This window comes from Camelus bactrianus, chromosome 29 (assembly GCF_048773025.1).
Source record: "Camelus bactrianus isolate YW-2024 breed Bactrian camel chromosome 29, ASM4877302v1, whole genome shotgun sequence".
Lineage (NCBI taxonomy): Eukaryota > Metazoa > Chordata > Mammalia > Artiodactyla > Camelidae > Camelus > Camelus bactrianus.
In genome coordinates, this window is record NC_133567.1 from 12,415,635 (window position 1) to 12,434,301 (window position 18,667).

The 18,667-nt window shown below is 42.3% G+C and overlaps 1 protein-coding gene across 2 annotated transcripts in view; it reads right to left on the bottom strand.

Annotated features, from left to right (window-relative positions):
* Positions 1-4,732: 4,732 nt before the first annotated feature.
* SLCO5A1 (solute carrier organic anion transporter family member 5A1) overlaps positions 4,733-18,667 on the bottom strand; it is a 108,197-nt gene continuing 94,262 nt past the window's right edge. For both annotated transcript variants that reach the window (XM_045507126.2, XM_010970610.3), the window contains 4 exons: positions 16,902-17,061; positions 15,108-15,349; positions 13,015-13,079; positions 4,733-10,320 (listed from right to left, as the gene is read on the bottom strand). In XM_045507126.2, coding sequence (XP_045363082.2) covers positions 9,851-10,320; positions 13,015-13,079; positions 15,108-15,349; positions 16,902-17,061 — 937 coding nt within the window. In that variant the 3' untranslated portion in view covers positions 4,733-9,850. The remainder of the gene's footprint in view (positions 10,321-13,014; positions 13,080-15,107; positions 15,350-16,901; positions 17,062-18,667) is intronic.

An 18,667-nucleotide genomic window follows, 5' to 3' on the forward strand; every position in this document is an offset into this window, starting at 1 on the left:
TGGTACGCACCCATTCCTTGCGAGTAAAACTGAGTCCTGATCTCAATTTGCATGATTAAACATTAGCCGTATTTGTTAAACTGACCCAAAGTCAGTGTCTTATAGAACATTCTCAAATTAACATGATTTCAACACGGATGTGCCTCCATGATGTCCAGGGCAATGTGCAGACGCAGCCCCATGGCAGCTGCCTGGGTGTGCAACCTGGGCGGCTGCACTGGGCCAGCTGAATGCTCTACTATCGCCATCTTGAAATGTTCAATCATTTTTGAACAAGGGACCCCACATTTCTATTTTTCATTGAACCTACTAATATGTATCCAGTCCTGGGAGTTTTTCAAAAGCAAGAGGACAGACCCATAGAATGCAGCTTGGGTTCTTTGGGGACCTCACCACCATCTAAGACCTCATGTTTTCTGACAGACAAGTTCTGCACACTTTCTTCTGCACCACGTCTCCTGAGGAGTTTTCTCCCCTTCAGAGAGAGGGGCTAACAATCTTGAAATGTCCAGAGCTCAGAGGTTAATAATAAAGGAAAAAAGCAAAGGACTTTGGGATTTGCCTGTTCCATCTTTGGATCGTTAAGGAAACCATCTGCGCTGGTTCACTAGGGCTGCCATTACAGAACCACAGACTGGGGCTTACACAGCGGGAATTTATTCTCCCAGTTCTGGAGGCTGGAAGTCCAAGGCCGAGGTGTGAGCGGGTTTGGTTTCTCCCAGGGTCTCTCTCTTCGGTGGGCGGAGGGCCACCTTCTCCCGTGTCCTCACATGGCCTTTTCTCTGTGCATACACATCCCAGGAGTCTCTTCTTATAAAAACACCAGTCGTCATATGGGATCAGGGCTCCACTCTTATGACCTCACTTACCTTTACCTCTTTAAAGGTCTTATCTCCAGGTAGAGTCACACAGGGGATTGAGGCTTCAGCGTATAAACTTCGAGGGGACGCCCTTCAGTCTGTAACACCCCAATCTCATCAAGAGAAAAATCCAAGATAGCCATGCTGTCCAAAGACACATCACTGCATCACTGTGACCTGCTCCTTGTTCCATTCCTGTAAAATGTGATTAGGCCAAATGTTGCTACCCTGGAGAAAATTCCGCTTTAGTTCAATAACTATTTCTGGAGTAGCTACCCTGTGTAAGGGGCACAAGAAAGACTATTTCAGGTCAAGGGCCCTTGGAGACTGGCTGGCCAGTTGGTCTCATTTGATCCATAAAGAAGCTGACGCCCAGGACGGCTGGGCTGATTTCCCATCTGCACATGCCCCGTGGGTTTAGAAGATGAAGAGGTTCAGCAGAGGTGAGGGCCAGCCCCTTTCTACTCTCTCTGTTTGAATCCATGCACACGCACATGCACACACACACACACACACCCCACATCAGTGAAGAGAGGCCACGGTGGCCCATCTGGTAAGGAGTAGTGGAAAGAAACATTGACATGAAATTTCAGAAGATCAACCTCACTGCAAACTCTAGTTTTTAATCTCTGTATGGACTTGGGAAAGTCACATGCCCTCTCTAAAACAGCTTCTTTGACGATAAGATACGAGGTTCTAATTGAGGATGGCAAATGCATAGCGCATGGGCTTCTTTTCCCAAAATGTGCCCCGGAAAGACACTGCTGATTCATCGAGACACGTCTCCGTTAATCCCAAGCGTCCGTGCCCTTAGATCCCCCAGCGCAGCCAGCTGCTTCTCCAGGCAGCGACTAGCCACACTGCTGAACTGGTGTTCCTACTGGCCTGCAAGACAAAAACCTAGTTGCCACATCCAAATTAGATAATACCTGAGGCTCCTCTGAGTCTTCTTTTTAAAAAAATTCCTGTGATTGTAGCATCTGCAGGGAGTTTTGGTTAAGAGAGAAGGAATGAGGACTTCACCCTCCCACTCCATGCCGGACATATCCAAACATGCTGACCTCCCAAAAAAGATTTTTAAATGCTTTATAAAAGAATTTTATTCATTTTTTTTTTAAATTGAAGTATAGTCAGTTTGCAATGTGTCTGGGGCCAAAGGTGAGAGAATAACTGGCCACATTCATACCTTGTTCCTTCCCCCATTTCTGACCAAGAAACTCACCTAATGTGCCCACTGTTGGCATTGGTCTAGTCAGCTCACCTTCCTCCCAGTTATGCCATGGTCATTGAAGACTTCACCAGCACTGAGGACTTCACCTTGGGCCCAGCAGCAAGCCCGCTGCTGAATGAAGCTGGTAGAGAGAATGACTTTCAAAAGTTAGATTTCTCCTTTTGGGACTAGGGTGTCCCTGCTGCCCGGTGTTAGGGAAAGCACTGTGGGGACAAAGGGTGCTACCGACGCTGAGGTCTTCCGTGCTCAGCGTTGCCTCACTTTTCTGCTGTGTCTACCTTTGGTTCTGCACATCCGGCCCCCACACAGGTGGGCAACCCAGGACTCCAGAATCTGCATTCTTGCCCCACAAACCTCTCCCCCGATGTTACCTCACTTCCCAGCCCCAACAGCACAGGTGACCCAGGGCTAGGGTGGAACCGTTCCAACCACTAACAGGTTTCAGCAGAAGAGGAGAGAACATCAGCCTTGCCACCCTAAAATGTGTCTGGTGGCTAGAAGCCCACAACTCAAACCAGGAACCAGAAGGGCCGAGGGATCAGTAGAGCATGTGTTTTCCGTAGCGACCATTAGGTGTCACGCTAGTGCAACTAGAGACCTCTTTGCTGGGAGCCGGGACCCGGGCCCTGGCAAAGCTGCTGTAAGGCTCCCAAGGATGCCATTTACATTGATTTCTAAAGTAGCAGCACGACCATTTCGACAAGGAAGCATCTAGAACAACCAGATCCATGGCAGGCTCACTCTTTCTTCAGTGCCTAGGCTCTTAGCCATGCCAGCACACCAAAGAATGGTTCAGCTTTCTACTGATTTTTGCTGGTATTTTGAGTTGGAACTGCATCAAACTTTGACATTTAAATTCAAAAGTGAGCGCCCAATATTGATCTCCTCGCTTCCTAATGACTCTGCGCAATTAAAAATGGTTTTTTTTTGGCTCCCATTTGCTGAAGCTACAGAGGCCATCTCTGCCCAGCAGGCAATTTTAAAAAGAAGAAAGGAACTGGATGCTCTTGACCAGCTCTTGAAATGCTGAGGTTGTACCAAGCTGCAACTAGAGCAAGGAAGATGAGTGGCCACATTCCTAACCTTTCTGCTCCCTTCATTTCTTCAAGAGAAAATTTTTTTCCCTCTGTTTCAAATGGCACAATATCCAAAATGGCTCTGCCTCTCCCTTGAAAGTGTGGGATACTGAAGAGATTCAAGAGAAATCCTTTTGCTTAAATGGCACACAGAGTTGAAGAGAAGATGGTAGCGTTGGGCGGGAGTTACTATTAGCTCTTTGCATAAATGGCTCCCTTTATAAATGCACAAAGCCATGGAGGAAAGTAAAGGTTTGCCCAGAAGTCAGCACAGATGCACACACTCCTGCCAATAATCCATGTATCTTGGGCCACTGTGACCTTTTAATATAGGTGTATGCAAGGGAGTGATGGAGTGAGAAACGGAAACCAGTTGCCCTGTGTTCCACCTGGAGAGTGCTCACGGCTGGGTTCTAAATGAACCACTTTGCACTTCAGTCTTTGAGTCATGCTGGTTTGTTGTTTTTTTTTTTTTTTTTTTTTTTTTTATGTCTGTTATTTCCACAGCTCCTTCTGCCTCTCACTCAAAAATTTTAGGTGCCAATGTTCTTAGAAAATTTTGCTGACCATCAGAGGAGACCTCAAAATCCAATGCTTTTTCACCGTGGTTGGAGTCTGAGCAGAAGTTCTCCCTCCAGTGTCAGGCCAGTTCCTGGGCCCCTTGAGTAATGAGTAGCTTCTTTTTCAGTAGACTTTGGGGAAAGGCAGTCTTTAACGGCTTTGTTGACCAAGTTTTAATAGTTACTCCTTTGGAAATTATTCTTTTTTATGCTTGAGACTTTCCCTTGTTTTAGAATAATGAGCTGGACTCCTTTGGAAATATCCTTAATCCATCATGGTCAACTGTGTGGCCAAGAATAATAGCCATGAAACACCTGCCATCCCCCCCCCACCTCAACATTTCCAAGATCCTAGCAGTTAGGCAACAATGTGGCACTAGTTCAGACCAATGCATTGTGACAAGTGTCACTTTTGGGCTGAGGAAGGAAAAAACCCTTTACCTTTCTCTGGGCTCTTACTTTCCTTATCTTAGCAACCAAAACCAACTCTGAAAGTTCCAGATTGTGTAGCTTCAAGATGGGGGAGCCTTGTCAGGCTGGGCCCCTGAGGGACTCTGTGGAACAGGTCCACATAGACATGTCCTATAAATGAGAACTACACCTTTGTGCTATGAAGCCACTGAGATTTGGGCATTGGCATTACTTAAGCATAAATCAGCCTATCCTGGTTAACATCAACCATATGCAAGGCACAGAGTTCTGCCACCCCAAATTCTGTTTGAATTTAAATAGATAAGTGGTGAAATATTTAAAATTATTCTCTTTAAGTGACACAGTGGACAATGTGCAACTGCAGGCTCCTAAAACTAAAGTCCTAATTGTTTACATGTAGGACATTTGGCTTCATGGCAGAGTTATCAGTTACATAAGGAGTTCATTTCTGCCATTTTCCAGAGTTAAGTTGAGGCCCATTTATTCCCATCAAACCCCTGTGTCTTTACAGTGGGAGATCACACTGGCATCATTGCTTCATCTTTTAAACAATAAAAATCCTAAGAGACAAACTAATTTCAATCCAACACACTTTATTCTTTTTTACTTTTTTTCTGAATTTTCAATGATCAAGTATTCAAGAGGTTGTAAACCAAAGTTTATTAGTACATTGACAATAGATTTCATTAAACGCAGGAAACTATACATCTTTTAAATTACCCTAAGAGGTCTCCAAATAAATATTCATTTTAAAAATCACAAAATCAAAGTCCTTTATGCAACAATGCAAAACACTCTTTCATCACAAGCACACCTCTACACACAAAAACACACACGCTCAACACACACTCCACTAGGATCCTAACGCCAGTTTATCTGACACAGTATTACATTTCCTTTAACTCAAGAGTTAGAGGCTGACCTGTCTGTTTCATGCTTCTAAATTAATATTTGGAGTTTGGGGTGGAGGTATGTATTTTAAGAAAAATGCCCACTGTAAAGTCTTACCAATTATTCTTCTTTTTCATTTCTACATACAAACTTGAAACTTCTTTTGTTCACCCCTTTGGTTTAATACGTCCCTGCAATGACTTTAGTTTTCAATAAGATCTTCAATTTTTAACATGTAATAGTGGAATACCAGAAAGAGACAACACCTTCAAAACCTCAACATTAAAAAACACCTAACATGGGTGTAAGGTTTTTTTGGAGAAGAAATAAGAAAAGATTATCTGAAATATTTTCCTCCTCTCTGAAAGTATTTTTAGCATCCGATTATTCTTGCTAAAATAAATATCAAAAGCGCTGAGTTTTCCATTAGAAAAAAGCATTACCCCTTACACTCTTCATTTTTGCAGCGTAAAGTTCATGGATTAATTGTAATGTAATGAGTGCTTGTTTTCTGAGAAGTTCTCCAGATTTCCAAAAGCAAAGCACATGCAGTCCCTTATTGGTGAAATGCTGTGAATTCAGTGGTGCATTTTCATGGTGAGCATGCTTCATCAAATACTTTTAGCACCGGGGCATTTAGTTTTTAATGTTGCAAAAGCAAATACCCAGGGAGGGTCTTCATCATATTTGACCCTTCCAAGGCCTGAGTGAAAACGAACTGCTTAAAATAACCTCTTCAAATATACACAGATCTAATTCCAATGTAGTAAGGAGTCTGGGACAGACACAGCCAGCAGCATCCCAGAAGACAAGGAAAGGAGAGAAGACAGAAAAGATAAAGTGCGTGAGGCCACTGACTCTGCCTTGCCAGTCATGGCACTCCCTTCCACTCTATGAAAGAGGAAGTGCAGACACATGTGTGTGTAAAGGATAGCTCCCAGTTTGCATAACAGGATTAGCAAACCTGCAGACTAGGCAATTCTGGGATTATGCAGTATTTTGATATCTATCTGCTACTTAGAATATTCAGTTTGAACCTATATATCAATAGTTATATTCATATTTCTGTACCACTTACGATGTTTTAAGTACACACAAAATCACAAAGTGTAATTGGCTACCGTCCTAGGCTTAGGCTGTCCAGCTAGTCCTGGGCACAACTAGAGAATTTCTGCAAATGCTTCAGGTCCATTCATGCTATGAAGCTTCTCCCTGGTGCACCTGTCATTGATAACAAACAGGCTCCAAAAAGAAACTTTCTGACTCCAAGTCCACCAAAGAATGCAAGAGTAAGGGAGAATTTTCTGGCCAAATACATGTAAATTTACCCTGAAAATCTAAACATGAAGTTTTGATGTTTCCTACAGCTTTTTTTTCTATTTTACGCGAAGAAATAATAACTTCCCTACATTCAGAAACATAACCCTGCATCAAAAACTGAAATGCTGCACCTCACTATCTCATAGTCACACCTTGCCTGTGTTAACTGAAACTACTGTACATGTTACGTACTGTAAGCAGTGAGCAACGAGACAGAGAAATGGACATCTGAACCCTGACTTGGCCACTCTGTACAATCCTAAACAACTTGCTTTACCTCTCTGAGCCTGTTTTCATGATCTCTTTTAAAAACAATAAAAATAGCTACCTTGCAAAGTTATTAGGAGGATTAAAGTGCGTGATGTACATTAACTGCTTGACAAAATGCTCTGAAAATAGTCAACATTCAGCTAACGCTGAATGTTTCCTCTCTGGTGTCCCTTTCTTTCCCCTGTCCTAGTTCTGAATGACTTTGGGCTATTTTCAAGAGTTAAATCCACCTGCAAAGGATAACGATTTCAAGCTAACGAAGATAACCAAAGTAATGTGCACAAACGCCCACTCCACCCTCTGGGAGTTTCTAAATTAATAGGCTAGACTCAAGGATGTTATATTTGCATATTAAAGCCAAATAATACATTAATCTACAGAATTTATAAATGAACAAATGGCCTTTCCAAAAAGCAACTAGAAGCCTAAGCTCACAGAGAGTTATAGTAGGAATTGTGACTCTAAAGTAACATGGCCAATTTGTTACCAAGCATATAAGGACCTCATATATACAATTAAACAGCGTCATCTATCAAATGGTCACTTTAGTTGACTGTAATATCCCAATGATGCTACCAGAGCCCAAAGGGTTTTGGGGACAACTCTTAATTGGTACATTTTTCAAATCTTCAGTCCCCCATGATTTTTACTACTTATTCTACATTCACCAACAATATACGAATGATACATCTGCTATCTATAATCACCAGATACTTGAGAAAGTGCAATATTAACATTGCAGTGTACAGTTTGGGCCAACTTCTTTGAATTTTGGCCTACTCAACCCAAAGGATTGCACAGAGTGGCAGGTGGTGACTGGGCAAGAGGGCGCCTGACAGAGAAGTGGCGCTCAGTCCACAATGGCTGGACAAGGTGGGGGAGGGGAAAGCCCCAATTGTGCCTGGTGAGTGAGTCCATTTCCTATCCCAGATTTCTAAGAGCCTCTCCTTTCCACAATGTGCTACCAAGAAGAAAGGAATTCTAAGTGTTGGAACACACAATCTTGGCTACAAAAAAAAAAAAAAAAAAGAAAGAAAGAAAAAGGGCCAATCCCACTAAAACTCTCTCAATACAGGATCTAAATGATCAGAGTAAAATTACAAAAACACCACCTTTTCCCAATCTACGTATCTTTAGCTCCAACATGAAAGGAAACTTTCTCTTCTGAAGGATCAAAGATCTCCCACAAAGAGTAAAGGGCATCACTGAGGCCCCAGAGTGGACATGAAGATGATCAGCAGTATCTCTGAAGACCTTCAGCAGACACCACGTTGACCAAAGTTGGACAGACACAGTGTAACCATAGGCAACGGTGGTTCTTATGACTTAGCCAAACGAGCCTGTTCCAGAGGAAGTACGTCCTTGTCACCTGAGACCACGGACTCCACCCCTTGTAGACATTGCTTAGTTTAACAGCAATTACTCTCTCCATAAACCGCACACAACCAAGAGAACTGTCTGACCAAGGCCATTCCCAGGTAGAGAGGAAAACAACCTTGAACCCGGGGATAGTCACACAACCCTGCCTGTGCAGCCATGCACGGAGGGCAAAAAGCCTGAATCATGGGTCAATTGCATCCCTTCTGAGGGAGAATGTCCACCAGCTGAGGAAACCGTTCCCCAAGTCAGCCTGACGTAAGCTTAGGCTCCTTGGTGGTAACAGTTCACGATCACATTGATATCTGTACGTCATAGTCCCTCCCAAATCTGAGTTGTCATTATGCTTTTTCTGAGCAGCCAGAGGCCATGAGTTAACTTGCTATCAGTCCACAGTGCTGTCAGGAGGCATCGACCTTAAGAACCACATGGAAAATATTTTGTGTGGCATCCAAGTCAAAGTGATGTGCGGGGGGTGGGGACTGAAAGGATGATGGATAATGAACCCAAAGTGCAACAGGAAGAGAAAAATCCTCTCGGAACCACTGCAGGAAGGTTACAGTGGGAAGCAATTAAAGGGAGGGGTAAAACCATCCTAACTCTGATAAAGTAGGATTCGGTGTGACCAATCAGTTCAAGTTAAATAATTTTCAGTCATTACTTAGGATCATAATCTAGGTCCAGCTGCTAGGTTTCTCCCTCCTGCTGTGTTTAGAGTGATTTTTGTATCTCAGGCACAGCTTTCCTGATGAAAGGACTCCACTTTAGGAACAACCACAGCAATCTGCTGTTCATAAAAAAAGAAAACTGCAGAGCTGCTCACACTTCCAGGTGTATAACCAAAACGATCAGGTGAGACTCAGTCTTATTTCTGTGGGGTTTCTCTTTCCAACTCTTCTGAGTGTCAGGGTTGCAACTATTAACCACCCTTAAGGGGGCCCTTAAAAGCTCAAAGGATTTCTGCAACAATTCTCTTTGGAGGAGAAAGCCATCCATTTCTTTCCTTGTTATGCATCTCAAACTACAGTTCCCAGCCATATTATTTAGCATGCTAGTTTTAAAGCCTCTGATGAAAGAATCCTGGGGTTTCTATTCAAGCTATCAGGTTGATGACTCAGTAGCATCTTTAACCCCTTTATGGTGGGGTGGACAGACTGAAAGAGAATGTGTTTTAATGAAATGAAGTAGCTGTTCCCTTTGTTACACTATGCACATGGTTCCTTTGAAGCGTTTGAACAACTCTACCTGATTGGTAACTCTGCTATGGCTTAAAGTGCAATTAACAGTACTTTAGGGAGAGTTTAGCTTCCTCTTTTAGTACCTGCTCTAGTCTCCAAAAGCAAAAGTAACACGCTGCACTTACATTTTCCCAATCGGATTGCATAGTTGAGGCAAATTCATTTGTGCTTTGTAGCAGAACTCACAGTAGGTGTTCGTACCTAGAAACTTTGATTTGTAAATGCAAAGTCACGGTCAAGCTCACCCTCATCCAGAGTGTATGTTACTGATACGCACCGCCATCACACGTCCCACGATTCTGTTAACCACGCACCCAGCCTGATACCACATTGGAGCATGAGCATCAAATGAACATCTCAGAAATGGTAACAAATCTATCTAAATGCCTCCTTCGTGGAGAGAAGGCGGGGGAAGGCTCAGTCTTGTTGAGGTATCCAGCCCTCAATCAACAGTGGCTGTGTCTACTGAGTTTTGTTGGTTTGAGGATTGTGTCTTTAGAGGTTAAAAAAAGAAAGAAAGAAAAGAAGGCACGGGTGTTTCTCAAGTCGCCATATTCAACTCAACCAACAAAGCGAAGTCTTCCACTTTCAAGCTTCAGGAGGGAGGCTGCAGAGCAGCAGAGCTTTCTTCCAGCCCTGGGTCTGGGGAGGAACTTATTGCTTCTGGGAAGGGCCCTGGATAGGTCTGCGCTGTGTATTGGATCCCTTTTTGCAGACCGGTCTCTTCATGGAGTTCTCCCTGGGTGCTGAAAATCGGGCAGGACCTAGTCCGGGCACACTTACTGGCACTGGCAGTGCGGCCCACCACCGCGCTCACGGTGCTCAGTGGGAATTCTCTCCAGCTCCGCCTCTGCATTTCTTCCTCCTTGTATTTAATGGAGTACCAGGCCAAGAAAATAAAAACAAAGCCAACAAATTTGAGGCCGGCTGCCAAACCAAAGTAGACAAAACGAAAGGACGTGACGTTGTATTCCCAGCAAGAGCCTTGCACGCCACACTCCTGTTGCCAGAGCATGCAGGTGGTGTCAATAACGGCTCCAAAGTAAATCGGAGTAGGAATGTACGCTAGAATTGTAGGGGCAAAGAAAAGGAAAAACAACACATCTTAGGAGAGGACACCGATCTGTAAATTAACAGGATGCTTGTTTGCTCTAAAGCCCATTCATGATTTATTAGCATTTATTATTATTAGACATATTATGATATAAAAATGTCTAAAAATCAATAACACATTTTAGGCATAAACATTTCTATTGATAAAAATGCAATTAGGGAATCCTTTTAAACTTAAAAATCAGATTTTGTCATTAAATACACAAATGGCCATATTAGAATCCTTTGTGATCCACAAAAATTCAGTACACTTAGTTCTTGAGGGTTGAGTTCTAGTCCTTGGATGCAGGAAGAGTATGAGGAAAGCATTGTTCCCTGAAAGTCGGAAACCACATCAAATGGCAACTTTATAAAGGCGCCTGGAGTACAGAAATAATTAAGGCATAATATTCACCTTTAAAGGTTATGAAACATCTGGGATGAGTAATAGCTTCATTGTTTGGGCTGTGCGATTCACATTCCTGCACTCTTTATCCAAGCAGACTTCCTTCTTCACATGCTACTCCCTTTGGTGAAGTCAGTCCCTATCCCCAACTTGTTCACCTTGCAAATATCTGCGCTTCCTTTAAATTCCTAACTAGTTCAGATGCTACTCTACTCCCATTGCACTTTGTGTATAGTTCCATTTTCTCCACTATCACCCAGTATTTTAACAGCTTGTAAGTCTGTCACCCATAAGCTCCTTGATGGCAGGGTCCATGCCTTTTATTCTTTGCATCCCCAAGGACCTTGGATTCACAATAAGACAGCCCATGGATTCACAATAAGGGTTTATGAAAGGAAGTGATCAGTGGCAGGAAGGGAAGAAGAAGAAAAGAGAGAAGGGAGGAAGGGAAGTAGAAAGGGAAAAAGGGGGTGACAGGTGGGCTGAGCCCAGGAGGCTGTGATACATTTTTAAACACACCGTATTCAATTAAAATGAGATACAGTCACTACAATTAAAATGTAGCATTGTTGGGGTGAAATAGGTGAAGGGGGTTAAGAGGCACAAAACTTATATATATAAGTCACAGGGATGTATTATACAGCATAAGGAATATGGCCAACAATATTGTAATAATATTGAAAGGGGACAGATGGTTACTAGACTTTTCACAGCGATCATTACATAATGTATGCAAATGTCAGATCGTTATGTAGTACACCAGAAACTAACATAATATTGTATGTCAACTATGTTTTAATTTTTTTTAATTTAACATTATAAAAAAAAATACTTAAAATTTTCTTTTTGCTTTGGAACTTGGAGAAATTGGCTGGTTGGCCTAGCTATACTTTTTCACAATCAATGGAACTTAAGGTAAGGCTGAATTAAATGGTAAATGCCTGATATGTCTGTTCCTTCATTTTTCCTCATGCTGTGGCATCCTTCTGCTGACTCACCTTTACCTCCAGATCCATATCAAATCACCCAACGCCCTGGCATCACAGATAGGCCAAGCAAAAAGGAGGAAGTATTTTTTTCTTTTCCTCTTCAGTTACCCCTTTGCTAAGCAAATTTCCTTCTTTGAAAAATAACTTGTTTGTTTTCAATGAGAAGTAGAAGTCAAACTTCTTAACTATATATCAAATTATGCCAGGATTTCATTGAACCAGTATTCTTTGCCAAATGGTACTTTCAAAGTGTTAATGGCACCAAAAAATAAGGCACCCAGTTCAATGCAACTGGAAGCCTTTGATGGTCAGTGACAAGTCCTTGCTCTTGGTCTGAGCCATCAACCACAACATTTAGACAAAATGAGAATTCCAGAAAGGATTCATGTTTCCAAGGGTCTGATGGTACCATTTTAAAGTGTTTCCTCCTTCAAAACTGAAATAAACAATTTGAATCAAAAAGTAAACATTTTTTTGACAATGATACTGACTACTGGGGGAAATAAACAGCTGAAGAAAATGACAGACTGCCACTTAAGAAAGAAAAAATATGATTGATGATGAGGGATCCATATAAAAATATACTGAAACTGATCAAGGGAATGGACCACTTCACATGCTGTGTCCGTCGTGCCCCAAGACACCACAGGTAATGCAGTGTTTGTAAAAATTAGAATGGCATCTTTCATGTCCAAATAAACTGTGACTTCCCACACTGACACAGTGCTGATGAGCTTCTCTTATTAATGAGTAAAGCATAGTCCCCATATATAATTTGGAAATCTTTTTTCTTTTTAGGATTTTTTATTTCTTCCCCTCAGAAAACTTGATATTATCCTCTTTACCTAGTCCAATAAAATTACTGGAAAAAAGTAAGGAATTGAAATTTTCACACACACCAAATGAGCACCAATTCCCATCACTTTCACATTATAAAAGGGACAAAAAGAGCCTGGATCATATGTCCATAACACTTGCTTGGTCGAATATTTCTTACTATACAGAACTCTGGGGAATTTAGCCCAAGTTTATGCTCACAGTGAGAAAGAAACAGATCTAAAGTCAGTTTTGTTTTGTTTCATCTGTGACAGAATTGGTCAGCTTTTAGACCAAACCAGAAAATGAGGAAGTTGCGCCCCCACCACTAACCTGTAAAATCCTAGCTACTACTAACGGTAACAAATGACTTGACTTGCCATTTTTAAAGGGCAGTGAAAATTTGCCACCAGCAAAGAGGAACTAAGAGGCACTCTTGGAAATTCAGGAACATACCAAGTGTTCGCAATAAAACAAACTGCATTCCCAGGGCAAAAGGTCTCTCCTCATCTTTTACAGACCTAAGATAAAGAGGAAGAAAGAAACATTTTAAAATAGTGATCTGAAGAAAATGAATGTCAAACAAGACTGCTTAGTTGTAGGACTAGGGACAAAAGAGATGCTGTTGGGCCCAAATGGCTAATTTGCTAGAATTTACTAACAACAGCCGAGCAAGACTGCTTATGGCTAAATCAGTGAATAAAGGTCTTCCCAGTGAAGACGCCAAAGAAACTCCGATTAAGTCTACTTGTTTCTGTGTCAGTAACGGTGCAGGGACAAAGATTCAGAGCTGAAGGAACAGAAGTGACTCTGGCTGAGCTTGCAAAACCAGTTCCATTAAAATATATATACGGCATTTTATCCTAACGACGGCTGTTCTTTTTCTCTGCCTGCACTTTTTAGAACGGTAGGTGTGCACACTGAAAGTTACTCCCGTAATTTCTCAAGGAAAAGTATAGAGAAAAAAAAATTTTTTAAATGGTCTCAATACTTCAATAATAATTAAAATTTTTTTAAAGTGAAAAAAAAAAAGCCCCAAAATGTATAGGAAACAAGTCAAAAGTTAGAAAAAGAATGAATTCCTCCCAGCCACTTCGTTTTTTCTTCTTTTCATAAAACTTATGCTCCAAGTAATTCCCCCATGGCAGGAAGATTGCAGTCTACTGATTTTGTAATTAGTAAAGATTAAAGGGCTCCTTTTCTTAAGTTTTCATTTGGAAGCTAACTGGTGACTGGCCACGTTTGAACATTATAAAATGCGCAGCCTTTATCTGGGTTATTTAATAGCTCATGTAGAGTATTAGATTATTAATGACTCACATTTTTTAATTTGAAGTACTTTATCCTTTCTATCCCATACACAGAGGGTTCTCAGTATATAATGTAAAATTCCCAAGGACCAGTCATCGTTTCCCCCAATTTCTTTATTTTCTCAAAGCCATTTCCCCAGTGCTGCAGACCCTGCTGCTACATAAGCATCTGCGATGGAGGAACCAAGTGAGTAAACCCAGGAGACTTTCAGGTGCTGTTTTCTTACTGTCAAGGAACAAACTGGCTGGGAATCGTCTAACTCAGCATCCCATAGAAGGGAAGCCAGAATCTGCAGAATTGGCACACGAGCAGCCCAACCAGCCTGCTCAGAATGACATCTCAGCAGGTGCTTCCCACCAGGTGCCCAGCATTGTGGGGTACTGAGGAGCCAGGGAGGACAGAAAAGGGAGGAGAGAGACTGAGACCCCTCACTCCTTCACTGCACTGCATCCCAGTCCCCCTAAAGATGCTGTGAGCATGCTCTTTTCTTCACCAAGCTGTCCCCTTCCTTCCTTCACCCACTGCAGCCTTTACCTCAAATATGAACACTCTGACCTGAATATGCTAGTGTCATTTTAAACAGGACTTCCATTAAGGTAACTTCCACGTTCTCTCTTATAAGCAAAAATAACACAAATGGGATATATAATATGGCAAAGAAAGCACAGCACGAACAACTCAAAAATTACATTTCCCAGTCTGCCCTTTCCTTGATTCAATTCCAAAATTTTATATGATAGTGAAATTAATGAAATCAGCATTCTGAACTGCAAGCCCAGCATAAGCGGTCACTGCTCCTGGAGGAAGTAACTCCCTGCAAGGCTGGAGATAATATTCCTCACTGTGTGCACGATTTAGCAACTTCACCAAACAACTTCCTGCCTCCCCCGGGGCCAGGCTGCTTGTCGCTAACACGGGGATGGCTTTCGGCTCCTGAAATTGAACCTCTTATGGGAGAGACTTCAGGAGCCAAAGGCATCCAAACGAAGTTTCACTAAACAATTGGGATGGAACTCATCTGAATAAAGAGAGTTCTGGAGTAGGAAATGTTACAAATGTCCTCTCCCTTTCTCGACATGGGAAAACTCCCTTCTTTCAAGTTCACCAGGAAAAGGAGCACTTTGCCCTGTGCAATCTCACTTTGCCCTCCCCACCGCATTACCACATCAGTCCCCAGTCTAGGATGTGAATTCTGGCCATTCTGAGTGTAGAAGCCACGCTAGAAGCTGAACGCTTACCTGAGTGTTACTATGATGGCGGATGGCTGGGCACACGCTGTGATGAAGGTCACTATGAAAAGGAAAACTAAGAATGGGATGAGGGTATTGCAGGACCGTTTACACTTCCCGGACACAGCATAGCCGTTCTCGTTGAGATACGTCTTGACAATAACCACGCGGAGCTGACTGCGCTGTCCCACCGTGGGTGGAGTGATCACCTGCCGGCTTTGGACACAGGTGCATTCTGTGTAATTCCTTATCTAAGGGGGAACAAAGATCCGCTGTATGCCAGTCAAAGGCGAACTTCAGCATAGGAATATTAAGATAAAGTCAAAGTGCTCTAAAATAATTCTAGCATTCAAAACTATGCAGAATATTTCAATGAAAATATCTTCCTCATTGGTAACAGTAAGGGATCCAAAGCGTGCCTCTTACAATGTCAAAACCTGCTGGTCAAGATGGTCTAAACCTCAACTTTGATAAGAAGCTCTCAACGCTCAATTCTACTCCATTCACATTTTTGGTTGTAACCATATGCCCTTTCAACTGCTGTTTAATTCTTGGGCTCTCTGATTAGCGAAGTCCCTCAAAAATAGGAACTAAGCCTTATTTTCATTTATGCTCCCCAGAGCGCCTAGCACAACCCTGAACACAGTGCAAGGCCTAAAGTAAACATCTGTTAAATAAATACAGAGAATTCACGCCGCAACCGTGAGGACTTCAGTGCCAATAACAGATCATTGGCTGTTTCATTTGAAACCAGCTAATTCAATGGACTGAAAAGGTGTTTCAAATGAAACAGCCAGTTAACCTTCCTGCCTATGACATGGCTTTTACTGAGTGGACGTCAGCTGAACTCACTGTCATTGTGACCTCTGGGCCACTAAGAGAGGCAGGAGGAACAAATGTGAAGACGGGGCACTGTTTGGCCACCTGTGTGCCAGGGGCTGCTGGCCTCCTTCTAAGAATGCGGGCTGTGCCCCAGAGGACTCGATCACTCCCAGGGAAGGACTTAGCTACCGAGCAGAACAGATCTCATTGTCCCCTTCAATTCGGTCACACCAATTATATAATGGGGAGCCAGCAAGAGGAATTCTGTTTATCACAACAGTTTAAAACTCAGAAATCAAATATGACATCCACAAAATATACAGTCAAAGGAATAATATCTCCTCATCTGCACAGAACAAGCAAACTCACCTTAGCCTTTTCATTAAAGCAGCCCCTACAATCCGTTCTTATGCAAAGCCTGAAATCAGGCTCAATAAAGAACAGAGTAGAATATGAAAAACTTCTCCCACAGTATTACAGCCTATTTATAATTTGCGAGGAAGGGAATTCTCAAAATAGCCTATTCTTGAACTGACAGAAATATCTTTACTCTGGAAGAAAGTCTGAACTGACAGTCTATGAAAAATTGTCACTGCCCATCTTCACAGACTCTGATCAGGGTGGGTGCTCTCCAATTCTCTTCTGTCAGCACCAAATGTGGTCACCTTGACCTTCAGGTCCATCACAAGGGCCCTGTGAGGGTGACCAGGGAGAGATCCAGCACTCAACTTTATCAAGTTTCGCTGGGCTGGCACCAAATGTGAAGAGAGGGGGGCTGAGGTGGAATCAGATTACTACATTCAAATGCTCCAATCATCCCTAGGAGGGTAAAATGATAGCATGGCATAATTTTCTTTCCTCTGGGTTTTGGTCAGAAGGTATTCTGTAGACTACTTGAAGTTTCTTGAAAAAGGGAGACTAAAGCCAAGTGTTTGCATATGAAATCTAACGGCAGCACAGGAACTTGTGAAACATACTCACCCCAGTGCTCATATTGCCACTGTTAACACAGCCAGCCAGACAAGGGTTAAAGTATGTAATTCCATCTGATCCACAAACTGGCTCATACTCGTGGATTTTACAACCACAATTAACATTGCAGCTTCCCGTCAGATTCCTGTGAGGCATGGTCAGAGAAGGTCTAAGAGAAAAGAAGCAGGTCATGAGCCACACGTGCGAAAAGGAAATTCACAGGACAGTTCTTGATGTTAAGTAATGTGTCCACTGAGGAAAAGACACCTCTGTGAAATCAAAGCTATGGTACGATGAAGTAGCATCCTAGATAATTCTGTTCATGACTTTGAAACAAAACATAAAGAGAAATGTTTCAGTTTTCCAGTCCGAGAGATTCAGTACATTTGTAGCACATTGTTTAGCATGCCTCAATTCTCCCCTCCATCTCGGTGCTGTGGATCTGGACTCAGCAGTTCTAACCCTCATACAACTACTTACTTACTATAGACACTTGGCTCTATGTCTTAACAAATCAGGGTCTCAATTTCTTTAACTGTAAAATGGAGGAGATACTTCTCTGTGCCAAATTAATAATATTGTTATGAAGGCATAAACATGGAATCTATCCATCACAGTAGTCAACACAGGCTCCTTTGACCAAAAATCTTCCTTGCCCTGGGATAAATGATCAAAGAAAGACATGAGACTCCAGAAAATCAAAAGGAAGTGATTTTTTCAAAGACCATCAGGAACCACAGCACTAGTTTGACTCAGACGACCAGGGAAGGACGAGGCAACTTGCCTTCCCTCAGGACGCCCGGACGTGGATTCACAGACAAACGTGATGCGTTCTGCTTTCACATGAGATCACAATATAATACGGAAAACTCGAACAGAATCACAAGCACTGTAGAACACACCTGTCCTTGTGCAAAGGGACAGGACATCATCTTTCCAATAAACGAAAACATTTCTGACAAGTTAGCCTTGCAAATAGAAGCTCATGTTCACACAGAGTCAATGTTAAGTGTTAATTCCAAGCGAGGAACAAGGCTTCACTAACTAAGGCTTCTAACTGCATGGTCTAAGCTGCAAGCATGAGTCACACAGAACATCTCACTATAAAAATCATGCAATTATAGAATTAGAGAGATGAAAGGGGTCTCCGAGGTTAACCAGCACAACTAGCTAATTTTAAAGACTAGGAAACTGTGAGCAGCGTAATGACATGCCCCACAATCCTTGAGGCTTTAAGGAAACCAGCCACGGAGAGACCAAATGAGCAAAAAAGGGATTAAGAGCAAATCTGCTGTCTAATCTTCATTAAATCAATTGCTTAAGAATCGATGTTTATTTGAAGTAATACACAATAATAAAACAGATGGTGGCTTAACATAAGTAAAAATCCCTACTGTGGAGCCATCACAGCTGGGTATGTAAGGACACAGTTGCTCTCCAATCACACACACACTCACATACACAAACACACTGTGTCACACCACCCCACCCCAAAACCTAAAGAAGGGATGGGCTTCCCCATGTGACACACTCCCACTGGCCTCCACAAATCAAAGAGGAGACCTTAGCCTTCTTTCTTGCTCCTCTTCAGTCTCTCCCTGCTAAGAAATATGACAGATAGGAGTCCATTCATCTTATGTTCAAGCCGCATGGATTAAGAGGATATGACTCGGACAACAAAAAACCTTTTAGGCAAAATACACTAGTCAACTTAAAAAAAAAATGGTATCTTTCTCATAATTGTTTAAATCTTTACCAATTTATCTGTCTTTAAG